Below are 21,221 nucleotides of genomic sequence, written 5' to 3' on the forward strand. Positions count from 1 at the left end.
TGTATTATTACATGCTAGAAAACATGTTCCAGCTGTATAGTGGATTAGTGGTCCCATTCACTTTGTGCTATGCACAGAGATTTCTATGGCCAAATTTTAGTAATTGCTTTTGAGTGTTTCAATGTGCTTTGGTATCTCAAGAATGTCTTTGGAAGATGGATATTCTCGGGTGTTTGTTTGATTGAACGGTTTAAACATGGGATTGGATTGAGTCACATAATGCACGTGCGGGTATGAGTGTAGGAGCGCTAACGTAAAATCGTCTTTCAGAAACCTCCCGAACAACTTGAGTTCATCTATGCAAGGATTGAGAGTGAGAACGAATGTCATTTCGAAAGATTATGTGACTACAGATTAGATAACAGCAAAAAAGGAAAAACGTGGAATTGGATGACCAATCGGTCCAATCCTAGTGCACAACGATCAGCCCTGGCGACGGATTTTTGAGCGTTTCAACAACGATGGAAGCGTCTTGCAGAGATATATGGTTGGAAAAGTTTCATGATATTGAAAATGTTTCTTCCCTACCAAAATCCGGATTTTTTTTTTTGCCAGGATTTTATTTAAATGGGAAAGTTTTTTTTTTCCTGGGTTTTTTTTTTTTTTTGTGTGCATGTTCTTCCATTGTTTTTTTGTGTTGACTATACTAGAATAGAAAAAAAAATCGAGTGCCGCTATTCGCAGCCCTTTATTTTCTCCCGTAGCCCACTATATTTCGGTAAATGGTTGTTGAAAATCATAAATAACATTTCGGTAAATTGCTGTTGAAAACAAGATTATATTTCGGTAACTACATGTCGAAAATATGTTCAACTTTCGGTAAACAACTGTTGAAAAAAATATTATATTTCGGTAATTGGATGCTGAAAATATATCTCAATTTCGGTAACTAACTGTCGAGTATAATTAAAAATTTTTAACGGGCTATGGGAGTAAATAGAGGGCTGCGAATAGCAGCGCCCAAAAAATCAAACCTCCTTTATGAAGTACCTTGGCTTGCTGTGCTTGCTTTGGTCCCGATATCAGTAATACATCCCCACACCATTACTTCTGCATGTAGACTCTACCCCCCCACTAGCAGTCTAGCACTAGTGTGTCATGCTTTTTTAATCCACCATATTTATGAGAAAGTTTATGCTCACCGTTCAACTTTTATTGCTCTCAATTTCATCGTCTAAAAGTATTTTGGATTATTTGACTTAAAAAAAAATCTGTGAAAGAGTTTTTTTAAAATTCGGACCATTAATTGTCTAGACGGACGGTGAGATGTTGAGCAGTGAAACTAAGCGGTGGGTGTAGAAATTCCGTGAAAGAGCTTTTTAAAAATTCGGACCATTGATCGCCTAGACGAACGGTGAGATGTTGAGCGGTGAAACTAAGCGGCAGGCGTAGCACCGCTGTACTTATTATGACTAACTGCATCTTTGCCAATAGAATATCGTGAACGTAATATATCTGAACTACTTGTATCCGGTATTTGTCATTCGGATATGGATAGGGGTATAATATCCCCGGACAGTATATCCGCCTAGGGCCGGGTACAATAACATCTCCCTCTTATCCTTATTATATATCTGCATAATCAACTTTTTAGTTACAAACATGCCATCCATCTACTTATATTCATCGCAAAATAAACCAAACGCATACATATATCATCTTCTATAAATTACTAAAACATACCATTTACAACATATTTCTTCTATATGTATCTAACATTTTATCATATCTCTCCTCATATTATATTAAAAAAACTAATCTGATCAGTAAACGGCCTGTAAGGTCCAAGGGCTCGTTATAAGTCCCACAGTTCGTATTGTATGATTTGTATCTATACCCCTATGTTGTTCAACATGAGGAAAACTTTCTACTGTATTATACTCTATACCCCTATGGCCTATGTCGTTCGACATAATGAAAACTTTTTCAATTATATTTTTTTTTTGGGAACTTTAACTTTTTCAATTATTATCACATCAATACGATACTTTTCAAGAATAATTTACCCATGCTTCCAAGATTAACATCCGACAAAGTGAACCGACGATCTAGACACGACATAAATCAATATATTCCTCATTTTAAAAGTACGGAGTAATAATTTGGAATGTGAACCCTTTATAAAACGCAATAAGATCCATTAATGTTTCATTTGATGATCCAAATTGTTCATTTTATAATTCTTATCTTGTAAGCCATATATATATATATATATATATATATATATATATATATATATATATATATATATATATACACACACACATATACATACATATATATAGTTCGTCTCCCGTAAGGACCACCTCATTTTAATAAAATGCGAACCTCCTTTTTCCGATTGAATTTTGATGATCCGAACCACTCAATGTATTCAGAACGTGATTTTAAGGGTACTCGAGAGAAATCAGCAAAAAAAATGACCGGGAAAGGCTTCATCCGAGCAGTTTTTGTTTGTTTTTTATCGAACGGTTCAAAAAAAACTACTCGGATGAAGCCATTTCCGGTCTTCTTTTTTTTCCGATTTCTCGCGGGTACCTTTAAAATCCTGTTCTGAACACATTGAGCGGCTCGGATCATCGAAATTCGATCGGAAAATGGGAGAAATGAGGAGGTCCGCATTTTAACTAAAATAAGGACTCCCTCATTTGAGACTGACTGTGTGTGTGTGTGTATATATATATATATATATATATATATATATATATATATCTATATAATAAAACAGAGCTGTGTTTGAATCCAAAAGATAACCAACGCTCCAGATTTATCTCTTCCTCCTGCATAAATCTCTACCCTCCATTCTACAAAATGGCATGTCCGTAAATTGATAACTTTTTTTGACCATTTTCTAATCACACATTCCCGTTCTATTTTCTATTTTGAAAGAGAATTGGGGAGTAAACGTAGGGGGTGTTTCAGATAACCTTCCTTTTTTAAAACTTCTTTTTTTTCAATTTTCAAACTCAAATATAATGAATATGAAAAATATTTTTTTGATTTTTCTTGCACCGTATAAAAGATCTCAATGAAATCTATCAAACAAGATCCATATTGGTAGAAAAATTATTTGCGTATACAGATAATTTTTGGGCTTGAAATTATCTTCTTTTTTCTAAAACCTTCCTTTTGTTTAGTTGGAACACCACCGTAATTGCTTAATTAGTGGCAAAAGCTAATTGGCCAAGACAATTGCTTAATTACAGTAGATTTTTGTTAAATCTTTCAACGAATTCTTTTAGTTATTAAATCTTTGATTTGGTGGGTAAATATTTCATCCCTTGAATCCGTATATTTTGGACCATTAGATTGGTACATATTTTTTAAACAGAATTAGTTTTTGAATTCGTATATACGGGTAGTATAGCCAGCGACATATTTGAAAAGAATTAATGAAATGAAACCTAAAATACTCCTTCCGATTAAAAAGAAAACATTTGGCCCTTCTAATTAAAATTCAATTTGTATGTATCTCCAAACATTTGAAATCCCATGATTTATGGGATCGATTATAAACTGAAAAGGAGAATACGTACATATATGGAATTGATTTAGTCTATTTTAAATCCATAGATCGATAATTGAAAAGGAATCCATAGGTAATTGATTTAGCCTTTTTAAAAGGAGAATTACGTACATATCACTTGGGATATAGACAAAACTGTATATAAGGAGTCATTTCTGCCTCCTATTTAGGCATTAGGTAAAATATATAAGAAGTCCACAACCTAAAAGGAATATACCTTCTATTTAGGAATGTGTGAGTGATTGGTTCCCTGTGATTTCCTTATCACATAAGATTTAAATTTTAGAAAATTTAAACTTATCACTACGTTTTAGAAGTCCCCGTTTCTTAGAAGACCAACCTACTGTGTGCAATTGATACCTTCTATTTAGAAGTCCACATTTTTTGGGTTTGTTTGTCACATGCATAGATTTTCCATGTCCTCCAACTTCTGAACGACCATTACCTATAGTGAGGTAAGTTCGATTTTTTTTAGTACTCACTAAAGTTCGATTTTTTTCTTGAACGATTTTTAATCATATTGGGTTTCTTTTGCCAAAAACAACTTCCTGAACAACCATTACCGATAGTGATATAAGTTTGATTTTTTCAGTTCTCATGCAAGTTTGATTTTTTTCATGGACGAGTTTTACTCATATTGGGTTTCTTTTGCTGTAAATTAGGAGTTTCTTGACTAATTTTTTTTAGTTTTATTGCAAGGGATTCAAACATCAAAGGATTTTTTGCATTTCTCATGCAAGTTCAATTTTCATATTGGGTTTCTTTTGCCAAAAATTGGAAGGAAAAATATGAGTGTGCGAGAATATTTTTTTTTTGACAACCTTGCATGGGTCTTTTGTGTTAATCCTAACTTTGTTGTTTATTCTACCATCTTCTTACTTTCTATTATTTTACTACAGGAAATCTCACAAGAAATATATTTAGAGAATTCTTGCGTTGAGCTTAAATTCGAAGCACTGCACTTTTTTTTTGGATTGCTATCCTTTTTCATGTAGAGCACTCACAATGATTTTGTTGTTAAACTTATAAACGTTTTAATTAGGTTCATGGCCAATTTTATTTGTCGTTTGGAACATGCATGCTGACTCCTTCATCATTCTTTACAAAATCGATAAAGGAGGACTGGGTTTGAATCCAAAAGACAACCAACGGATCAGAATGTCCCCTCTATAAATCTAGACTGTTGGTTGTTCAAGGGTTATCATCATCACATTTTGGTCACCGGCTAATCAAAAAAAAAAAAAGGATCCCTGAGATTGATTCCCTGTGATTCAGGGATTTAATTTTTTACCACATTTAAAAGGATGCATGAGATTGATTCCCCGTGATTCAGGGATTTAATTTTTTACCATATTTACCAAATATTGACTTTTAAACTTCTATTGATTATCACATAAATTGAAAAATAATGCTTACAGCCACATTTCCGGGTAAGAATGGATCCCTGTGATTCAGGGAATTAATGTCGAAAATTAGGGTGGTTTTCAAACTTTTTTTTTTTAACAGTAAGATCAAACGTTTGCTACTTCAAACCTTTCATTTTTTCTTTTTTTTTTGACATAGGAAAAGAAAGAGTGCAAAACTAATTAACGCCCTATTCTTTTTTTTTTAACAGCAACACCCTATTCTTTTTTCCCTTGATAGTTGTCAAAACAACATTTTTTTGCAAGATTAACAAATGGAGTAATTGTAAACCTTTTTTCTCATTTTTTTAAACTTCGTTTCATTAGAACATGTGTTGTTATTTACACTCTTTTAAACATTACCATATATGCATCGATGAAAATATTACAATGTTAACCAAACACATCGCAAACTGGAGTTTTGTGTTCCTTTTTTTTTTTGTCACTCATTTAATATTATGGGAGTCTATATATATTTTTAAAATGCTTTCTGTTGTTTTTCCCATGATAACTTTTGACTATTACTCTCTTTCAAATTTCAGATAACTTCTTGGGACTTAACTAATCATGGATAATCTAAGCGTCTATGGCCATGTGAGTTGAACCGTTTCATTTTATACCTTGGTCGTAATAATCAAATTAATTGTTTCCTATGCATTCGGTGAATTCTTCAATTTCTTATGCTGCTCGACGGTAACTTGCAGAAAATGTAAGAATTATTTACTCAATTGCATTGCTTAATCTGATTTTATATATTTGATTCATATTTGCTTTGTTTTATTTTTTCAGTACAAAGGTTACGTGTCTTCGAGAAAAAAATGTAATTGTGGTGATTCATAATGAGCAAGAAGTTAATCGTATTTTTATGCATGGGGTATGCCTACCAATGCCATTATTACTTTACTCCCTTTATACTGTAAGGGGTCAACGAATTGATAAAAGGGATGTGGTGTCATACAATACATACCTTTCGAGAAAATATAATTCTCATATCAATGTGGAAGTTTGTCCTGGAATAAAATCTGTTAAGTATATTCACAAGTACATCTACAAAGGTCATGATCGTACCATGATGGTGTTGAGAGACGAATAAACAAGATATAGAATTAAGGTAACTATTATTAGTCATCATTTTACTTTTACAAGAAGAAATTCTTGCTCATTAATTATTTTTTTAAGCTGTTATTCATGTTCCTAATTGTGCTTTTTGGATGAAGTAGATATGCGTTGGTACAAAAACTTTTGGGAGGCAGATGGAGAGACAAATTTCAAGACAATAAGATCCATGTTGAACACCTTTTTTTTCCCCTACGTAGTGTATCAGATTTGACTCTATATAAATTTTTAGATTTTTTATGCATGTTAAAATTGGATTTTATGAATGCAATATGGTATTGGTTTTGAGTTTTGTGGTTTGGATTAATATAGTTCAGTGTGTATCCTATCAATGCAATTAACTCGGTATATGTGATTAGGATTATCATTGGTAGTGATGTACACACGGGTAGAAGCTTAACAAATAAAACTTTTTGTTGCGGAGTGCTGCAGACATAGGTAATTAGCATATTAAAGTTTTGCAACAACAAAAATATATCGTATTTTACTTTGTTCCTACCCATTTTTTTCAACATGTCATCCCTTTGCTCATTGCTCGACCGATAGCTTTAGTTGTCTTCAAAATGTGTTGCGCCGTGCCTTCAGGCACGGGCATTCGCTAGTATATATATATTAGGTGTTGAATTAGTGTTTTGACATATTCAGGTATACCAACTGAATGACTCGAATTGCTAGATAAAATCACAATGAGTCTTATTTTGCATCACATAAGAGATGTCACGAGAGATTGGTGCATGAGAGTGATCCTTTACCAAGAGGACTATCCAATCAAAATCGACTAATGTTTTCTAATCAAATACCTACTCCGTAATTTCAAATTACAAAAGGGCTTCACATCCAATCATTTTAGAACGTTGAAAGTCCTGTTATTTTTCAAAAGCACTCGTTCCTTTTTTCTTTTTCTTTTTTTTTTTTTTGGGGGGGGGGGGGGGGGGCAATTTAAGAACCTCCATTAGTCATTCAAGTTTGTGATAAATTACTCAAAAGAGCTATGCACAAACATATTTTCTCTACAAGAACTAGCACTATATCTTGAATAAAATTATGGTGGGAATGGATAGAGTAATCTTTTGGTATCTGTTACGAGTGGAGTAGAGTGCAGTTGGTGTCTCCCTTATATTATTATGCACATGGGTATGATTCGATTTTCGTAAAACTCATCCCCTCCCCCTATCCCCTAAAATAGAGTAAATTAGATTTAACGAAAGATAAAAAAAAAAAAAAAAAAAAACTTGGGGTATCCGTTGGGTGGTTCTCAAAAATCAACAAAACGCTGCACTTTGGCTCTGCATTCCATCTTGTCGGTGGCATCTTAGAGTAAGACAAAACCCTCTTCTCTCCAGAACACAACTAGCAGCCAGCCAAAAGCGAAGGTTCCTTAAAAGGTCCCATGGCTTCTCTGCAGCTCGGATTTTAATTGCATGACATTCTTACGTACCGCTAACGCTAAGGATGTTAAAAACACCTTTGAACGATTGCAACGGTACAAATCGCTCTCTCCGGTCGAAAAACAAACCGGGAAGAGAGGGTTTTGGATTCAACATTAAATATGTTACAGTGATTCGTCGGCATCGATACGCAGGTCCACTTGTTGAGCTGTCAACTGGTTTCTTTTGTGTGACAAAAATTTAGAAAAATGTGTGCAAATATATGTGCATCTCACGCCTTTATGGATAAACCAAGAAGACAGGAAAGCACGCGCACGTTAGTTTTTTACAGTAAAGATCTTGCTAAAGTAGGCACGACGCACAACACATCTTCCTTTTTTTTTTTGGTCGGATAAAAGATACGATTATGGGGTGGTGTAGGGGTGGCTATCATGTTGTGTCGTGTCATCTCGTGTACGTGTGACGTGTCAGATTTCTCTCAAATACCCTAAATCGACCTGTTTAGTTTTCATGTTATTGTGTCATATCATATTCGTGTTTCGTGTTAAAAATAGCTGACTCTAACCTTTTAATTTTGTATCGTACTCTTGTGTGGTATCGGAAATTCCCACAAGGTGGTGGTGGCCTGGTGGGTGCATCTACGCCCACTGCGCAATTTAGACGAATCCCATCTTGAACTAAACTTTATCTTTTTCTATCCTCAAAGACTCATCAGAGATAGAACAACTAGTTTACGTTTTGCCCCCAAATCTTCTGGGATTTTCTGATTGCACCCACAACTTTTCTCTATACTCACTTTCCTCCCAAAGTACGGTTTTCCCTCCGTATGATACTAGTGTACATGCACATGACGCTGAAGTTTAGTTCCTTCCTTTAGAAGCTCTCGAATGTTAATTATTAGCTCTAAACATAAATTGGTGAGATTGAAGTTGAGCCAGAGTGAAACATATTTATAAGTGCAAACTTTAGGCTTTACCTTTTTATAGAGTACTTGTTGTATGTACGTAATGCATTATTGAATTTGATCAATATAACATTTTCCATGAATATCAGGAGTCGCGCCTTTCTTGACTGGCTTTGACCTTATGCATTATTGGGGCAAGGTCACAAGGTAATTGCATCTTTAATTTTGGGGAGTCAAGCATAAGGACCAAGCTATAAGGTCACATACGACACTTTTTAAAAAATCATTAAAATTAGACTACATTGTTGTATCATGAGTATACATACTGAAATATCTCATATAGAATTAAATGTGGTCAAATTGCAATACGCATTGAATGAAAATTTATTTTATTGGAACCAAAAAGAAGTTCAACATTAAGAATGAAATAACTATTCACCTAGCTATGTACATACTCTCCCTTAAATACCTGATTATAGTACAAACTACAAACATTCATTTTGGTCATATCTAAGGTATCACATGAACTAGGCCATGAATGTAAAGTTAGAATAGTTGGTGGCCAACGACTGTCAAATTCACCAAAATGAAAGGGTAAAAATCGAGAAGAATCTCATATCATATTCCCTCTGTCAGCAACCACTGAGAGAAAGTGAAAGCAGTGTGCAGAGTGAAACCATAGTAGTATTTAATTTTCACCAACCTCCAAGCAAACCGACCACCACCACCCATTTCCTCCAAATCCCACTGGTTCTTCTCTCAAACCCTAGAAGTAGTAAAAAAGCTGAATCAGCAGATGGATTTATAATCCACAAACTCTAGAGAAATCCACAGCAACAGACGAAGTACAAGAGTATTCAGCTCAAACCCAGATCGAACATGGCCACACTTTCTCCTTTAAGGTACATCTTAGCCCTTTCTGTACTCGTTCTCTTGTTCAAAACCATATCTGGGTTCTCAAATTCAACCTTTTCTTTCAAGAATTTCGGTAATGGTTCGAACTATGAGTCCAAACTAGCTCTGTATGGTGATGCAAAGGTTGTTAATGGCGGTTCATCCGTTCAAATTACTGGGTTTTCGAGTTTAAGTGCTGGGAGAATCTTTTACAAGAAACCCATTAGGCTTGTTGGTGGAAATCCCATGAAATTCGTGTCGGTTTCGACTCGGTTTACGTTTTCGATTTCCCCTGGAAATGGGGATGGCTTAGCTTTTGTTGTGGTTCCAGTTGGGTTTCCTTTGGGTGTTTTTGATGGTGGTTCATTTGGGCTCTTAAGTGGGAACAAAAATAGGACTTTTAGTGTTGAATTTGAGACATTGATGGATGTCAAGAATGGGGACTTGAATAGAACTCATGTTGGGGTTGATGACAGTGGTCTTCTGTCAGTTAAAGTGGGGAATGTTTCTTCTCCCGATTTGGTGCTGAATAGTGGAAAGAAATTGCAAGCTTGGGTTGATTATGAGGCGGGTTCGAAGCGGCTAGAGGTTAGGTTGAGTGAATTAGGCGAAATGAGACCGGTTGATCCGTTGCTTTCATACCCAATTGACTTGTCACAAATGTGGAAAGAACGAGAGGTGTTTATCGGGCTAAGCTCATCAAATGGGAATTCTACGCAGAGTTGTAACCTGTATTCATGGAGCTTTAAGCTAAGGCATGTTCCACAATGGATGCATTCGGAGCCGTTGGATCCTAAGGGGTTGTATAACAAAACTGAATATTTGTCGGTTCCTAAGAAGAGTGATTGTTTTTGGAGAATAATTGCTGCACTGATATTTGGTACTGGGTGTGGAGCCTTGGGGGCATTCTTTGCGCTATTTCTTTGGACCATATTTGGGAAAAGGCCGCCTGTGGTGCCGGAAGAATATCCTCCACCGTCTCTGGGATTTGTTGAGTATGAGAAGTTCAAAGTAGTATTAGATAAAGCCGTCGAAGATGGTGGTAACAAGTTGGGTGTTTGATTGGAGTTCTAGTTTGATGTTTTGTTGCTGTAAATTCATGTTCTGTTTTTGGACTTGTATGCTGTGGAGTTCTGTGTGTTGTTGCTGTAATTTGATGATCAATCATCTAAAGTAGTTCTGTTAAATACTGTTTCTAAATGTTATGATCATTGAAATACAGCATCAATTTGGGTGAATGGAATATCAAGTGGCCAGATTCTGATGACCTGCTACATTATTTTTTTTTTTTGGTTTGGTAAATAAACCTGCTACATTGTTGTTTCATATATGTTCATACTTCATAGTTAGTTGTGGAAGTTAATTAACAATCTCTGCAGATGACTTGGGTAATAATATCATTGATTGGGCACAAGGCTCGGTTTGGTTTGGTAATCCATGGTTATTGGTATTTTTTGTAATCATATATCCATACATGGAAGCACCCAATCGTACCCTCGGACTTCTTATGTAATCATCTCTGTCTTTAGCTGTCTACGGTCTCATTGACCAGAACAAGTCATTCTTGTTGATATTATGTAAAGATCCAGGAAGAATTCAGTTCCTGGTATTTCCCCTACATTGCTATTTCTTGACTCTTGAATTCTTCTGATTGTTCGTTTTCTGATCTTTTTCTGCCTGTCCGGAATTTAGATGAATATTTGTTCTAATACGAGGGCAGCTGATTTCTGTGATCTTTATGGGGAGTAACATTAGCTAATGCTAGTTGTCCCTTCCAAATGTGAATGGTATGTATACATGGTCGATGCCGTTGCAAGCATCCATCTCTGGCCTTTTGCTTTCTATTGAGTAACAATTGGTTTCACTTCGAAGGCTAAGTTCTTAGGTTGCCTTCAGCTCCTAGTAACTTGCCAAGCAGTAAACCATAAACCGAGTTAGCATCCCATAACCTGAATAAACCTGCAAAAATTCTCTTCAAGTTATGTTACATGGACTCGGGTATGAGTGTCGGGTGTGCGTATATCTCTTTGTGTTGGATTCATTCAATTTCTTTTCCAAGGAAACCGGGAGACTCCACAACATTGATGTTTACAATGTGTCATAGAGCAATTTATGCTTACCATGTCACCCCTCCAACTAAACACTAGATCTTACACCCTTGTACGAATGTAGAGTATATGACACGAGTATTTTACGGTGTTTACCCATTTAGAAGGGAATGGATAAAGTCACCGAGGTGCTGATTTTTGTTCTAGTTGATGTTTTATTCCTCTGAACTCAAGACTAGTCTCAAGCATCAATCTGTCTTTCTCCACTTGAGCATGATTGATCCATACTATAATACTTGTCCCTCGGAGGAGGAATGGAATATTGCAGAGAAAATAGCAAGGTTCTTGGAGCCATTTTTTCATACCACTACTCTCTTTTCAGGCTCTTATTATCCTACTGCAAACTTGTACTTCCATAGTGTGTGGAGAATTCAAGTGCGCATTTTGAAAGAATTAGAAAGTGAGGATCAAGTAATTCAAGCAATGGCAAAAGTTATGAAAGAAAAATTTGGTAAATACTGGGATTGTTATAGTGTTGTGTTGTCGTTTGCTATCGTTTTAGATCCCCGATACAAGTTACAGTTCGTTGTGTTTTGTTATGAAAGGCTCTATGGCAATGAGGCGGTTAGTCGAGCGAAGATTCTTCGTGACAAATTTTATGTCATTTTTAAAGGATATTTGCAGCACTCTACTGGAAATTCAAGCACTATGGCACAAATGTCATCTTGTGGAACACCTGATTGTGATACTAGAGATGATCTTGAGGGCTTTGATACATTTACGAGCCGACTTGTAGGTCCAAGTATAAGCAAGTCACAATTAGATATTTACTTGGAAGAGAGCAGACTTAACCATAGGGAACATGAGAACTTGAATGTCCTTGGATTTTGGAAAAGAACAGTGTCATCGTTTCCCAGAACTTTCCCTGATTGCTCGTGATATACTGAGTATCCCTATTACTACGGTGGCCTCTGAATCGGCATTTAGTATTGGTGGTCGCCTACTTGGTAAGTATCGAAGTTCTCTTTTACCACAAAATGCCGAGGCTTTGCTATGTTCCTGTGATTGGTTATTTGGAGTACCAGGTAAATCTCTCACAGTTTAGTTTCTTGTATTCATCCAATTTTTTTAAGTAATTGTATATTGAACTCTATTCTTGTTTGTTGCTACCTTACTAGATGCACAAGATGAAGACGAACTTGGTGGAGGATCTTGAGAACTTATGCATTTCTCAATCGGATGCACATATGGATGATGAGTAAAGTGGAGCTGATTGGACTTCCAAAAACTCTGACAGAAATACTTATTCAGGAAGCCCTTTAGCGGTTGTTAGTACTGCTCAATATTTGAAATTCATAATTCTCCATTGTAGTATCTCAATTGTGGCTAGGAGGGTACTAGTTATTGAGTCGAGTATTTGTGATTGCTTGTTTGAGTCTATCGTGCAATTGCTGGGTTGTTAGTACTGCTCAATATTTGAAATTCATAATTCTCCATTGTAGTATCTCAAATGTGGCCAGGAGGGTACTAGTTATTGAGTCGAGTATATGTGATTGCTTGTTTGAGTCTATCGTGCAATTGCTGGGTCTCATCGGAAACTCCTACTGTTTCATTGTGTTCTTTTTTTTTTTTTTTGATCCGCACTATGTTACTTCTCAAACAGCAGAATTCTCCCTTTTATGTTCAAGGAGAAAACCCGTGGTTTTTTAACAGAGAGAGGCTCTATATGGAAGAGAACAGTCTTTGTTGTTTAGTAAGTGTGCAGGGGTAATTTGGTAATTTTAGCGTATATGAATATTTTAGTAATTTTAGTGTACATGAATATTATTGGTATATCTAATTTTTTCATTTTATCTAAGACAAACAAAAAAGACAAAAATCATTCTTGTTTTTATAATTAAACCTGTGCATAACAAATAAATAACATTATTCACGATAGTCCAAACGAGACCCATGTGGAATGTGATAGGCTAGCAGGGAGGAGTGGGGGAAGTGAAGAGTATGGAGACTAGAGAGATAAGGAGAGACGGTAATATGGTAATCATGTGTAGCGGGGTAATTTGGTCATTTTAGTAGTATAGGGATAGTATAGTAATTTTAGTGTACATGGGTATTTTAGTCATTTAGATTTATAGGGGCAATATTGTCATTTTAATGTACATTGGTATTTTAGCCATTTTAAATTTTAGTATATAGTATGTAATTGGGTTAATGAGAGGGTCGGATTTGATTTTAAATAAATGGGTCGGGTCGGATATGTGTAATTAAACTCGTAATTAATGGATCTAAATAGGTCAATGACCCATTGAAGACCCAACCTACTTACAACTTGCCCATTTTGACCCAAATCCGCCCATTTGACACCCCTAGTTGCAATAAGCATTGAAGGACAATCTCATCTGGTGTATGATCTCTTTTAAAAAAAGCACTTTCCTATTGTCACAATTATTAATTATTTATTTTAATTAAGAGACATGTCTCTTAGTAATATAAAAAAATATTGTTACTTTATATAAAAGTTGAAGTTTCTCGCAAATTGCACATCTAAAATTTAGAACTCCTATCTTGCTTCTTTTTTCTTGTTTTCCTTTTTGCATATCTAATTCAGCCATTCTCACAAGTTATAACCAAAAATAAAGCTCATTAACATGAATAATAACTGCATAATGTATTCAAGAAGTAGGACAAAACAAAACACAACATAACAGCTCCCTTAACAATACTACTGCTGCTGCATTCCTCTTGCCAAAGACTGGCAACAAAATGCTTACATTATTATTCCTGAAGCTCTTCTTCTTCATCCTCGTACTCTCCCTCCTCATCGGCAGTCGCGTCCTGATACTGCTGATACTCCGAAACCAAGTCATTCATATTGCTCTCGGCCTCCGTAAACTCCATCTCATCCATGCCTTCCCCGGTATACCAATGCAAGAAAGCCTTCCTCCTAAACATGGCCGTAAACTGCTCGCTCACCCGCCTGAACATTTCCTGAATTGAGGTCGAATTCCCAATAAAAGTCGACGCCATTTTCAACCCAGTCGGAGGAATGTCGCAAACCGTCGATTTCACATTGTTAGGGATCCACTCAACGAAATAGGAGGAGTTCTTGTTTTGGACATTGAGCATTTGCTCATCAACTTCCTTTGTGCTCATTTTGCCCCTGAACATTGCTGACGCGGTCAAGTACCGGCCGTGGCGTGGGTCTGCCGCACACATCATGTTCTTGGAGTCCCACATTTGTTGGGTCAGTTCGGGTACGGTTAGGGCCCGGTACTGCTGGGAACCACGGGACGTGAGAGGGGCGAAACCGACCATGAAGAAGTGGAGACGCGGGAAGGGGATGAGATTCACGGCGAGCTTTCTGAGGTCAGAGTTCAACTGGCCCGGGAATCGCAAGCAGCAAGTGACACCGGACATTGTTGCCGAAATCAGATGGTTCAAATCACCAACTGCACACACCCAGAAACATAACATAAGATTCCGAAACAGAACAAAACAGAGCAAAATAGTACGAAGTCAAATTGAGATGAGAGAGGGAAATGCGAGAATTATTACAGCTTGGAGTGGTGAGCTTGAGGGTACGGAAGCAGATGTCGTAGAGGGCTTCGTTGTCGAGGACCATGCACTCGTCCGCATTTTCGACAAGTTGATGGACCGAGAGCGTTGCGTTGTAGGGCTCAACGACGGTGTCGGAGACTTTAGGAGAGGGGAAAACAGAGAAAGTGAGCATCATCCGATCTGGGTATTCTTCTCTGATCTTGGAAATCAGAAGGGTTCCCATTCCAGATCCAGTTCCTCCTCCCAATGAATGGCACACCTGAAATCCTGTGAAACCCCAAAGAACAATAGAGATTGAGGTCAACTATAAAGAGAGATTGTGATCTACAAAGAAGGCTTTAAGGTTCTAAAAAATCATATCAACATCAGGAATTAACCAATCAGCTACAAATTGGGATTTGAGTATCTCTAACAATTAAAAACCCGTTGGTTATCAGAAATAAGCTGAATTGGTGTTGTCTTCCTCAGCTTTTTGTGTTGGCAAATTATGTCTTTTGATAATTTTGTGTCATACTATTGTGGAATGGGGCTGTGAAATGGGGCAACTAAAAGCAGAGGATCCAGGAAGAGAGAAAAAAAACCAAGACATCGGATGTACAAAAAATGCTACGGCCACATATGTTCATTCACAGATCCAGATCCATTCACAGATCTAGACACACACAGATGCAACGGGACCGTCCGTCTCATATGTGCGGATCCCATGTTTCAACACATCTGGCCCACGTTCATTAAACGATTCCAGACAAAGTCCGAATCTGTGCACGGGCGTTTATGTCTGTAGAGATCTAGTAATTACCCAAGATCTTGAAAATGGGTTCAAAACCCTAATTAGAAACGAATCCAAAAATTAACCAACAACAAACAGAAGTTTAAGTAGAAACTAGGATTTTAACATGTGCGGATCCCATGTCTGGTCCACGTTCATTAAACGATTCCGGACAATGTCCGGATCTGTGCATGGGTGTTTATGTCTGTAGAGATCTAGTAATTACCTAACTACAAGCACATAAATAGATCTTGAAAATGGGTTCAAAACCCTAATTAGCAACAAATCCGAAAATTACCCAACAATAAACAGAAGTTTAAGTAGAAACTAGGGTTTTAACATGTGCGGATCCCATGTTTTAACATGTCTGGTCCACGTTCATTAAACGATTTCGGACAATGTCCGGATCTGTGCACGGGCGTTTATGTCGGTAGAGATCTAGTAATTACCCAACTACAAGCATATAAATAGATCTTGAAAATGGGTTCAAAACCCTAATTAGAAACAAATCCAAAAATTAAGTAGAAACTAGGGTTTTAATTCAGAGAACTAACCCTGCAAGCAATCGCAGTTCTCCGCTTCCTTCCTCACCACATCGAGCACCGAGTCAATCAACTCAGCCCCTTCAGTATAATGCCCTTTAGCCCAATTGTTCCCGGCCCCGGACTGCCCAAAAACGAAGTTGTCGGGCCGGAAAATCTGGCCATATGGGCCGGATCGGATGCTGTCCATGGTACCAGGCTCGAGATCCATGAGGACGGCCCGGGGGACGAACCTCCCGGTGCTCGCCTCGTTGTAGTAGACATTGATTCGCTCGAGTTGGATGTCTGTGTCCCCCTGGTACCGGCCGGTGGAGTCGATGCCGTGCTCGGCGCAGACCACTTCCCAGAACTTGGCCCCGATTTGGTTGCCGCATTGGCCCCCTTGGATGTGGAGGATCTCACGCATTTTGGGGTTTTGAGACCGGAAAATGAACACCGGTGGTTCTAGTGAGAGAGTAGGATGTAGAGAGAGAGAGAGATGGGAAAAGTGGTGGTGGGGACGAAGACGATAAGGAGAGAGTTTAATTTAAAGAGATGGGAGTTCTAACGGCTCGAATTTGAATTTTGAAGGGGGGATGGGTTGTGGGGACCTTTTCTTGAAACTGATGAAGGGACAAAAACGGTCGAATTGGGTTTGAATGGCAGCTCCCTGAAATTCAAAATCTAGGCTTCGAAAAAATATTTTCCCGGTCAAATGGAAATTGGAAGGAAAAAAATTCCCTTTACACGATTTTCGAAGTTTTTGAAATGTTTTACCTTTAATAAAAAAAGGGTTTTCAAATTTTTGAACGAAAAGTTTATCCACACAGACTTTCTGAGCACTATCTATCCGTAGCAGATTCCACAAAAACGATTTGAGTTGTTCATTAAGTTTAAAACAATATTTCAAGGCCCCTCGTGAAAAAATTAGTTCAATCTAATACCTAGAGGTGCTTGATCCAAGTTATTCATTCAGATTTTAGGATCGAGCACTTATAGGTATCAAAATAAGTTGATTTATTCGCGATGGCCATTGAAAAAATATTTTAAATTTAATGCACAGCTCGAATTGTTTTTGCAGGATCCATAGTGAACCACACATCGCGATCTGCGCTGTGCTAAAAAAGTCCGTCAATAACACCTCTGTTTTTTGAAAGGAGGAGAATGATTGGGAAAGTGAATCTAAAAAAACTAAAAACAGAAAGCATACGCACATAACTTATAAACACAACTGCATATCGACCCATGCATACCCGTTGTTGAAGCCGTATATCGACCCATGTGTAACAAACAGCCGGTGTCAGACGCAGTTGTATCCAGAACCGTTCGATGCATCTGGACTCACATGTATCGAACGGTCTCAGACGCAATCGTGTCTGTTGTTTTTTAGAGTTGTGTGCGTAACATTGCTCCAAATAGTATTAAATACTCCAAAGTCCAAATAATAGCGGTTGGAATGAATTCTCAATTTCCACATTTTTTCACTTTCATAAACTCCAACTTCCTGGAATACATTGGATAAACTGTTTTGCCAAACAACCAGCACTTTACTTTTAGGGTTTTAGAAGAAGGGATTGTTTCCAAACACTTTCGATATATCACCCAATTTTCAAAATTTGTCAAGAAAAGAAAACATTACAAAACAATACGCAGGAATCTATTGTGACTTGTCCTTGCGAAACATTACTCTTGTGACTTGTCCTTGCAAAATTTTCCTCCTGGACTTCATTTCTTGTCGCTACGTTCTGGGTTCTTTCTCGTGTTCTTGGTCTCTTCCTTAGGTTGGCATGATTTTAAGTTCACACAGAAAATACATATTTTATTTAACAAGAAGTTCATTTATCACACAAAATCACAACAAATTTACAGTACAAAACTATTACAAGAACATCATATCTAATTAATAGCACATACAAAATTCGGTTAACAGCATCCATCAAAATCATAGACAAGGAGGAATCAATAGCTGCACTGGAGAAAGTTGATAAGCCAAGCAGACGACAGTAGATAAGCCAAGAGTGCCATAGACACAAGTATATGAAGGAATACCTGTTTTAGGCGATCACAGAAAGGTGATGACACCGATTATAAGCAAAAACAAAAGAAGGCCAAATCATGAGGTGCAAAACAGGGCAACTACATGAACTCTCATCTCCAAGGATGTTTTATTCGTGAAGCTTTGATTGAAACTCATAGTCCCACTGCAGCTGCATTCAGGCTTTTATACGTGTGTTTCTCATTCCTAACGACCCATTTTTCTACAATACTGGCAAACAAAAACAATACTAATATAACAAAATGTCTCCAGTGACAACAGCCAAAATCTGTATGGATGCTCGCAAAGTTTCCTGCATCAAATGTAAATTCTTTTCTTCGAAGTCCTCTCTTGAGCAAGATGTGCATCTTCACTCCGTATCATTTGGAAATACTCCCATAACTTCACCAATATGAGCAACTCGTAAAGATGAAAAAAAATACCACCATACACCAATAATCCACAAGAAAAGGAGGGTAACCAAATCATTAAACGAAAAATAAAACCACCCACATTTTTTTTTTCCATTTGCACTTTGCCTCCGTAGTGTTAAAAACCCAAAAGTGTCAATCCCTGTAATATACTTTCAAACAAATGAAAGCACATTCATACTCACTATTTCTAACCAGAATAATTTTTTTTTTAAGTTTTCACTTAAGAAATACTTCTGTCTCTATCGTGTACGATTCTAATTTCTTCAGCACATACATGAGTAGCAAAATCAAGTGTAATCAAAGAAAATACAAGGACCCATTCACAAAAATAAAAAGAAAATACAAGGCAATCACCTGAAGACTATAGTATGGGAACAGTCTCTTGGGTAACATGATTGATCCAACATGTATAGAGTGAAGAAAATAAATTTCACAAGAAAAAAATGCAAGTGCAACCAGCAAAGAACGAAGAGAGAGAACACCGTATTGAAATATAACTACAAGGAGTTTTTCCCTAAAAAGTGAGAATACAGACAAAAGAATCACGTTATCAATGCTTCCAAAATCTATGTGTTGGGAGTGTTGAGGGAGAGGAACAAGAAGCATCTCAGAGTCAATTGTCCCCATAAGTTTCTTCACTGGCAATCAAAGTGCAAGGATAACAAAAAGGAATAACTCATCATTGATGCCCAAAAAAATCCACCCATGAAGCATAACACATTTGCACACAGCATTCCCATCAATGACATTGTAAAGTTTGCAAAGCTCCGAGCATTCAGGAAAAATAGGCCAAACGCATAAATGGTGTCACTCCAACGGATACTAATACCATCACACCCAAATCTAAGAACAACACACTTGCACACTATTGTGTCTTGTTCGTCACAACATTCTACAAGTATCTTGCTCAGAAAATTGGGTGCAAAGTTGGTATTCAAAATACAGCAGTGCCAAACAAACGCAATCATCAATCGATAAAAGAATATACCAAAATCACATGCACGGTTGACATGATGAATGGAAGACAATGCGGAAAAACCAAATAACTCTTTTGAGGGGGGAAACCGATCAACGTATCAAGTGTGCTAGACTGGAAATAGATCTCAGAATAATGTTAGCATCTTCAATCCCGCTAAAGGAATTACAGAAAGATAACGCAGTTTAGTCATTACATCATTGATCCTGTACAAAAGCAATAGTTTAATAATATACAACGCTGAGACAAAAAAAAAAACCATGAGCTTGCCAATTTCAAAAAAATCAGCACAATCATACATATCATGTCACTACAAAGAAAACTGAGGAGATGCCAGTGTGATTTGAATCCAAAAAACAAAATGCAAAACAATGCTCCTACAAAGATGAACCATTTTTCCACCCAATCGTACTAATCAAAACACACCACCAAAATTTAGTAGAATCTAAATACTAGTATGTTACGAAATCTAGAAACTAAACCTTGAATTTGAATTGAATGTCATCTCAAAAAAATTGAACTAGGGAGACTTCAATTGCAATTGACTGGACTACCCAGTAGGGCCAGTACACAGTGCCAAACGTGGGCAGAAAATGATAACGATAATATAATGATAGTAAAGGCGAATGACCCGTCTCGTAAAGCTGAAAATAAGTAAATCTTAGCGGAATGGGGCCTAAGTCCACCATCGAATAACAATAAAATGCACTATAAATTTTTTTTTTTTTTTTCAAATAAAAAGGGGAAAATGACTGTATGTTCTAGTGGACATGGATCTCAGCATGGTGTAGCTATCTTCAGTCCCTTTTGAGGGAATTAATCAGATAGATAACGCAGTTTATTCATAACATCATTGATCCTACGCACAAACAACAAACAAAAAAAACATACAAAATACTAACACAACAAGATATCAATGATCATCTAATAGGAGCCACGCAAACGACCAGCGAATCCAAAATTGTGATTTGAGGCAATAACTAAGTAACGGAGAGGGGTCGATTCAACTCATAATGAAGATGTGAAACATGAAAACTGGTAAAATTAATCGTGGGCAACGAGATCCAATTTCAACAGAGAGAGAAGTTGCGAAGGGTTTCCCCATACTTTATATAGGAAAAGAGAGAGAGAGAGAGAGAGAGAGAGAGAGAGAGAGATAGAAGAGAAGAAGACGACCGCGATTAGAGCCCTAATTTGGCATTTCAGTCCGTTTGGGTTGGGTAGGGCGCCATATGGTGCTAAACTGGGCCTACGGTGGGCTTTTTAGCTAAATTGGGCCTTTGGCAGATTCGGTTGGTGCTGTTGACTGGGCTTCGGGTTTAGTCTCGATCCAGTTTGGGTTGGTCCACGTTTGGGCCGATGTGGGCTAGATTCAAACCTTTCATCTTGCAGCTCTCGCAGAAAAATACATCCGAGTCAAAAATTAATTTTTATTGATTAAGCATTGTGACGAGATTGAACATTTTAGAGCTTTAAAATTTTAAGTAGAGAAGAAAGGTTTTTTAGGCTCGTTTTATATGCAAATATTAAATGGGTTCATTCATGATGAACAGCATTAATCCTTTTCAAGAAAAACATTTTTATCTGTATAAATATCAGGTTAGTCTCATTTCGCAGATGAACTACAAATTTAACTAATCAAACACCAA

The 21,221-nt window shown here is 37.0% G+C and overlaps 2 protein-coding genes and 3 non-coding genes across 5 annotated transcripts; 1 reads left to right on the top strand and 4 right to left on the bottom strand.

Annotated features, from left to right (window-relative positions):
* The first annotated feature begins 8,960 nt into the window (after positions 1-8,960).
* LOC131325052 (L-type lectin-domain containing receptor kinase VIII.1-like) lies at positions 8,961-10,498 on the top strand. The gene has a single exon (XM_058357091.1). It carries the CDS (start codon positions 9,217-9,219, stop codon positions 10,291-10,293), a length of 1,077 nt encoding a protein of 358 aa, XP_058213074.1. The 5' UTR covers positions 8,961-9,216; the 3' UTR covers positions 10,294-10,498.
* Positions 10,499-13,900: 3,402 nt separating this feature from the next.
* LOC131325051 (tubulin beta-2 chain) lies at positions 13,901-16,793 on the bottom strand. Its single transcript, XM_058357090.1, has 3 exons — positions 16,161-16,793; positions 14,835-15,104; positions 13,901-14,728 (listed from the first exon to the last, which is right to left on the bottom strand). The coding sequence occupies exons 1-3, from the start codon at positions 16,552-16,554 to the stop codon at positions 14,055-14,057; spliced, it is 1,338 nt and encodes a 445-aa protein (XP_058213073.1). The 5' UTR covers positions 16,555-16,793; the 3' UTR covers positions 13,901-14,054.
* A 2,403-nt stretch (positions 16,794-19,196) lies between these two features.
* Positions 19,197-19,288, bottom strand: LOC131328183 (small nucleolar RNA snoR26). The gene has a single exon (XR_009200456.1). It is a non-coding gene; the product is annotated as a small nucleolar RNA snoR26 (small nucleolar RNA).
* A 403-nt stretch (positions 19,289-19,691) lies between these two features.
* Positions 19,692-19,782, bottom strand: LOC131328185 (small nucleolar RNA snoR27). The gene has a single exon (XR_009200458.1). It is a non-coding gene; the product is annotated as a small nucleolar RNA snoR27 (small nucleolar RNA).
* Positions 19,783-20,341: 559 nt separating this feature from the next.
* LOC131328184 (small nucleolar RNA snoR27) lies at positions 20,342-20,434 on the bottom strand. Its single transcript, XR_009200457.1, has one exon. It is a non-coding gene; the product is annotated as a small nucleolar RNA snoR27 (small nucleolar RNA).
* Between the last annotated feature and the right edge of the window lie 787 nt (positions 20,435-21,221).

This window comes from Rhododendron vialii, chromosome 5a (assembly GCF_030253575.1).
Source record: "Rhododendron vialii isolate Sample 1 chromosome 5a, ASM3025357v1".
Lineage (NCBI taxonomy): Eukaryota > Viridiplantae > Streptophyta > Magnoliopsida > Ericales > Ericaceae > Rhododendron > Rhododendron vialii.

Coding starts and splice junctions, on each gene's coding strand:
- LOC131325051 (XM_058357090.1), bottom strand. CDS start 16,554: ATGCGTGAGATCCTCCACATCCAAGGGGGCCAATGCGGCAACCAAATC. Junction 15,105..16,160: donor GAACTGCGATTGCTTGCAGG/GTTAGTTCTCTG, acceptor GGGGTTTCACAG/GATTTCAGGTGTGCCATTCA. Junction 14,729..14,834: donor CAAGCTCACCACTCCAAGCT/GTAATAATTCTC, acceptor GGGTGTGTGCAG/TTGGTGATTTGAACCATCTG.
- LOC131325052 (XM_058357091.1), top strand. CDS start 9,217: ATGGCCACACTTTCTCCTTTAAGGTACATCTTAGCCCTTTCTGTACTC.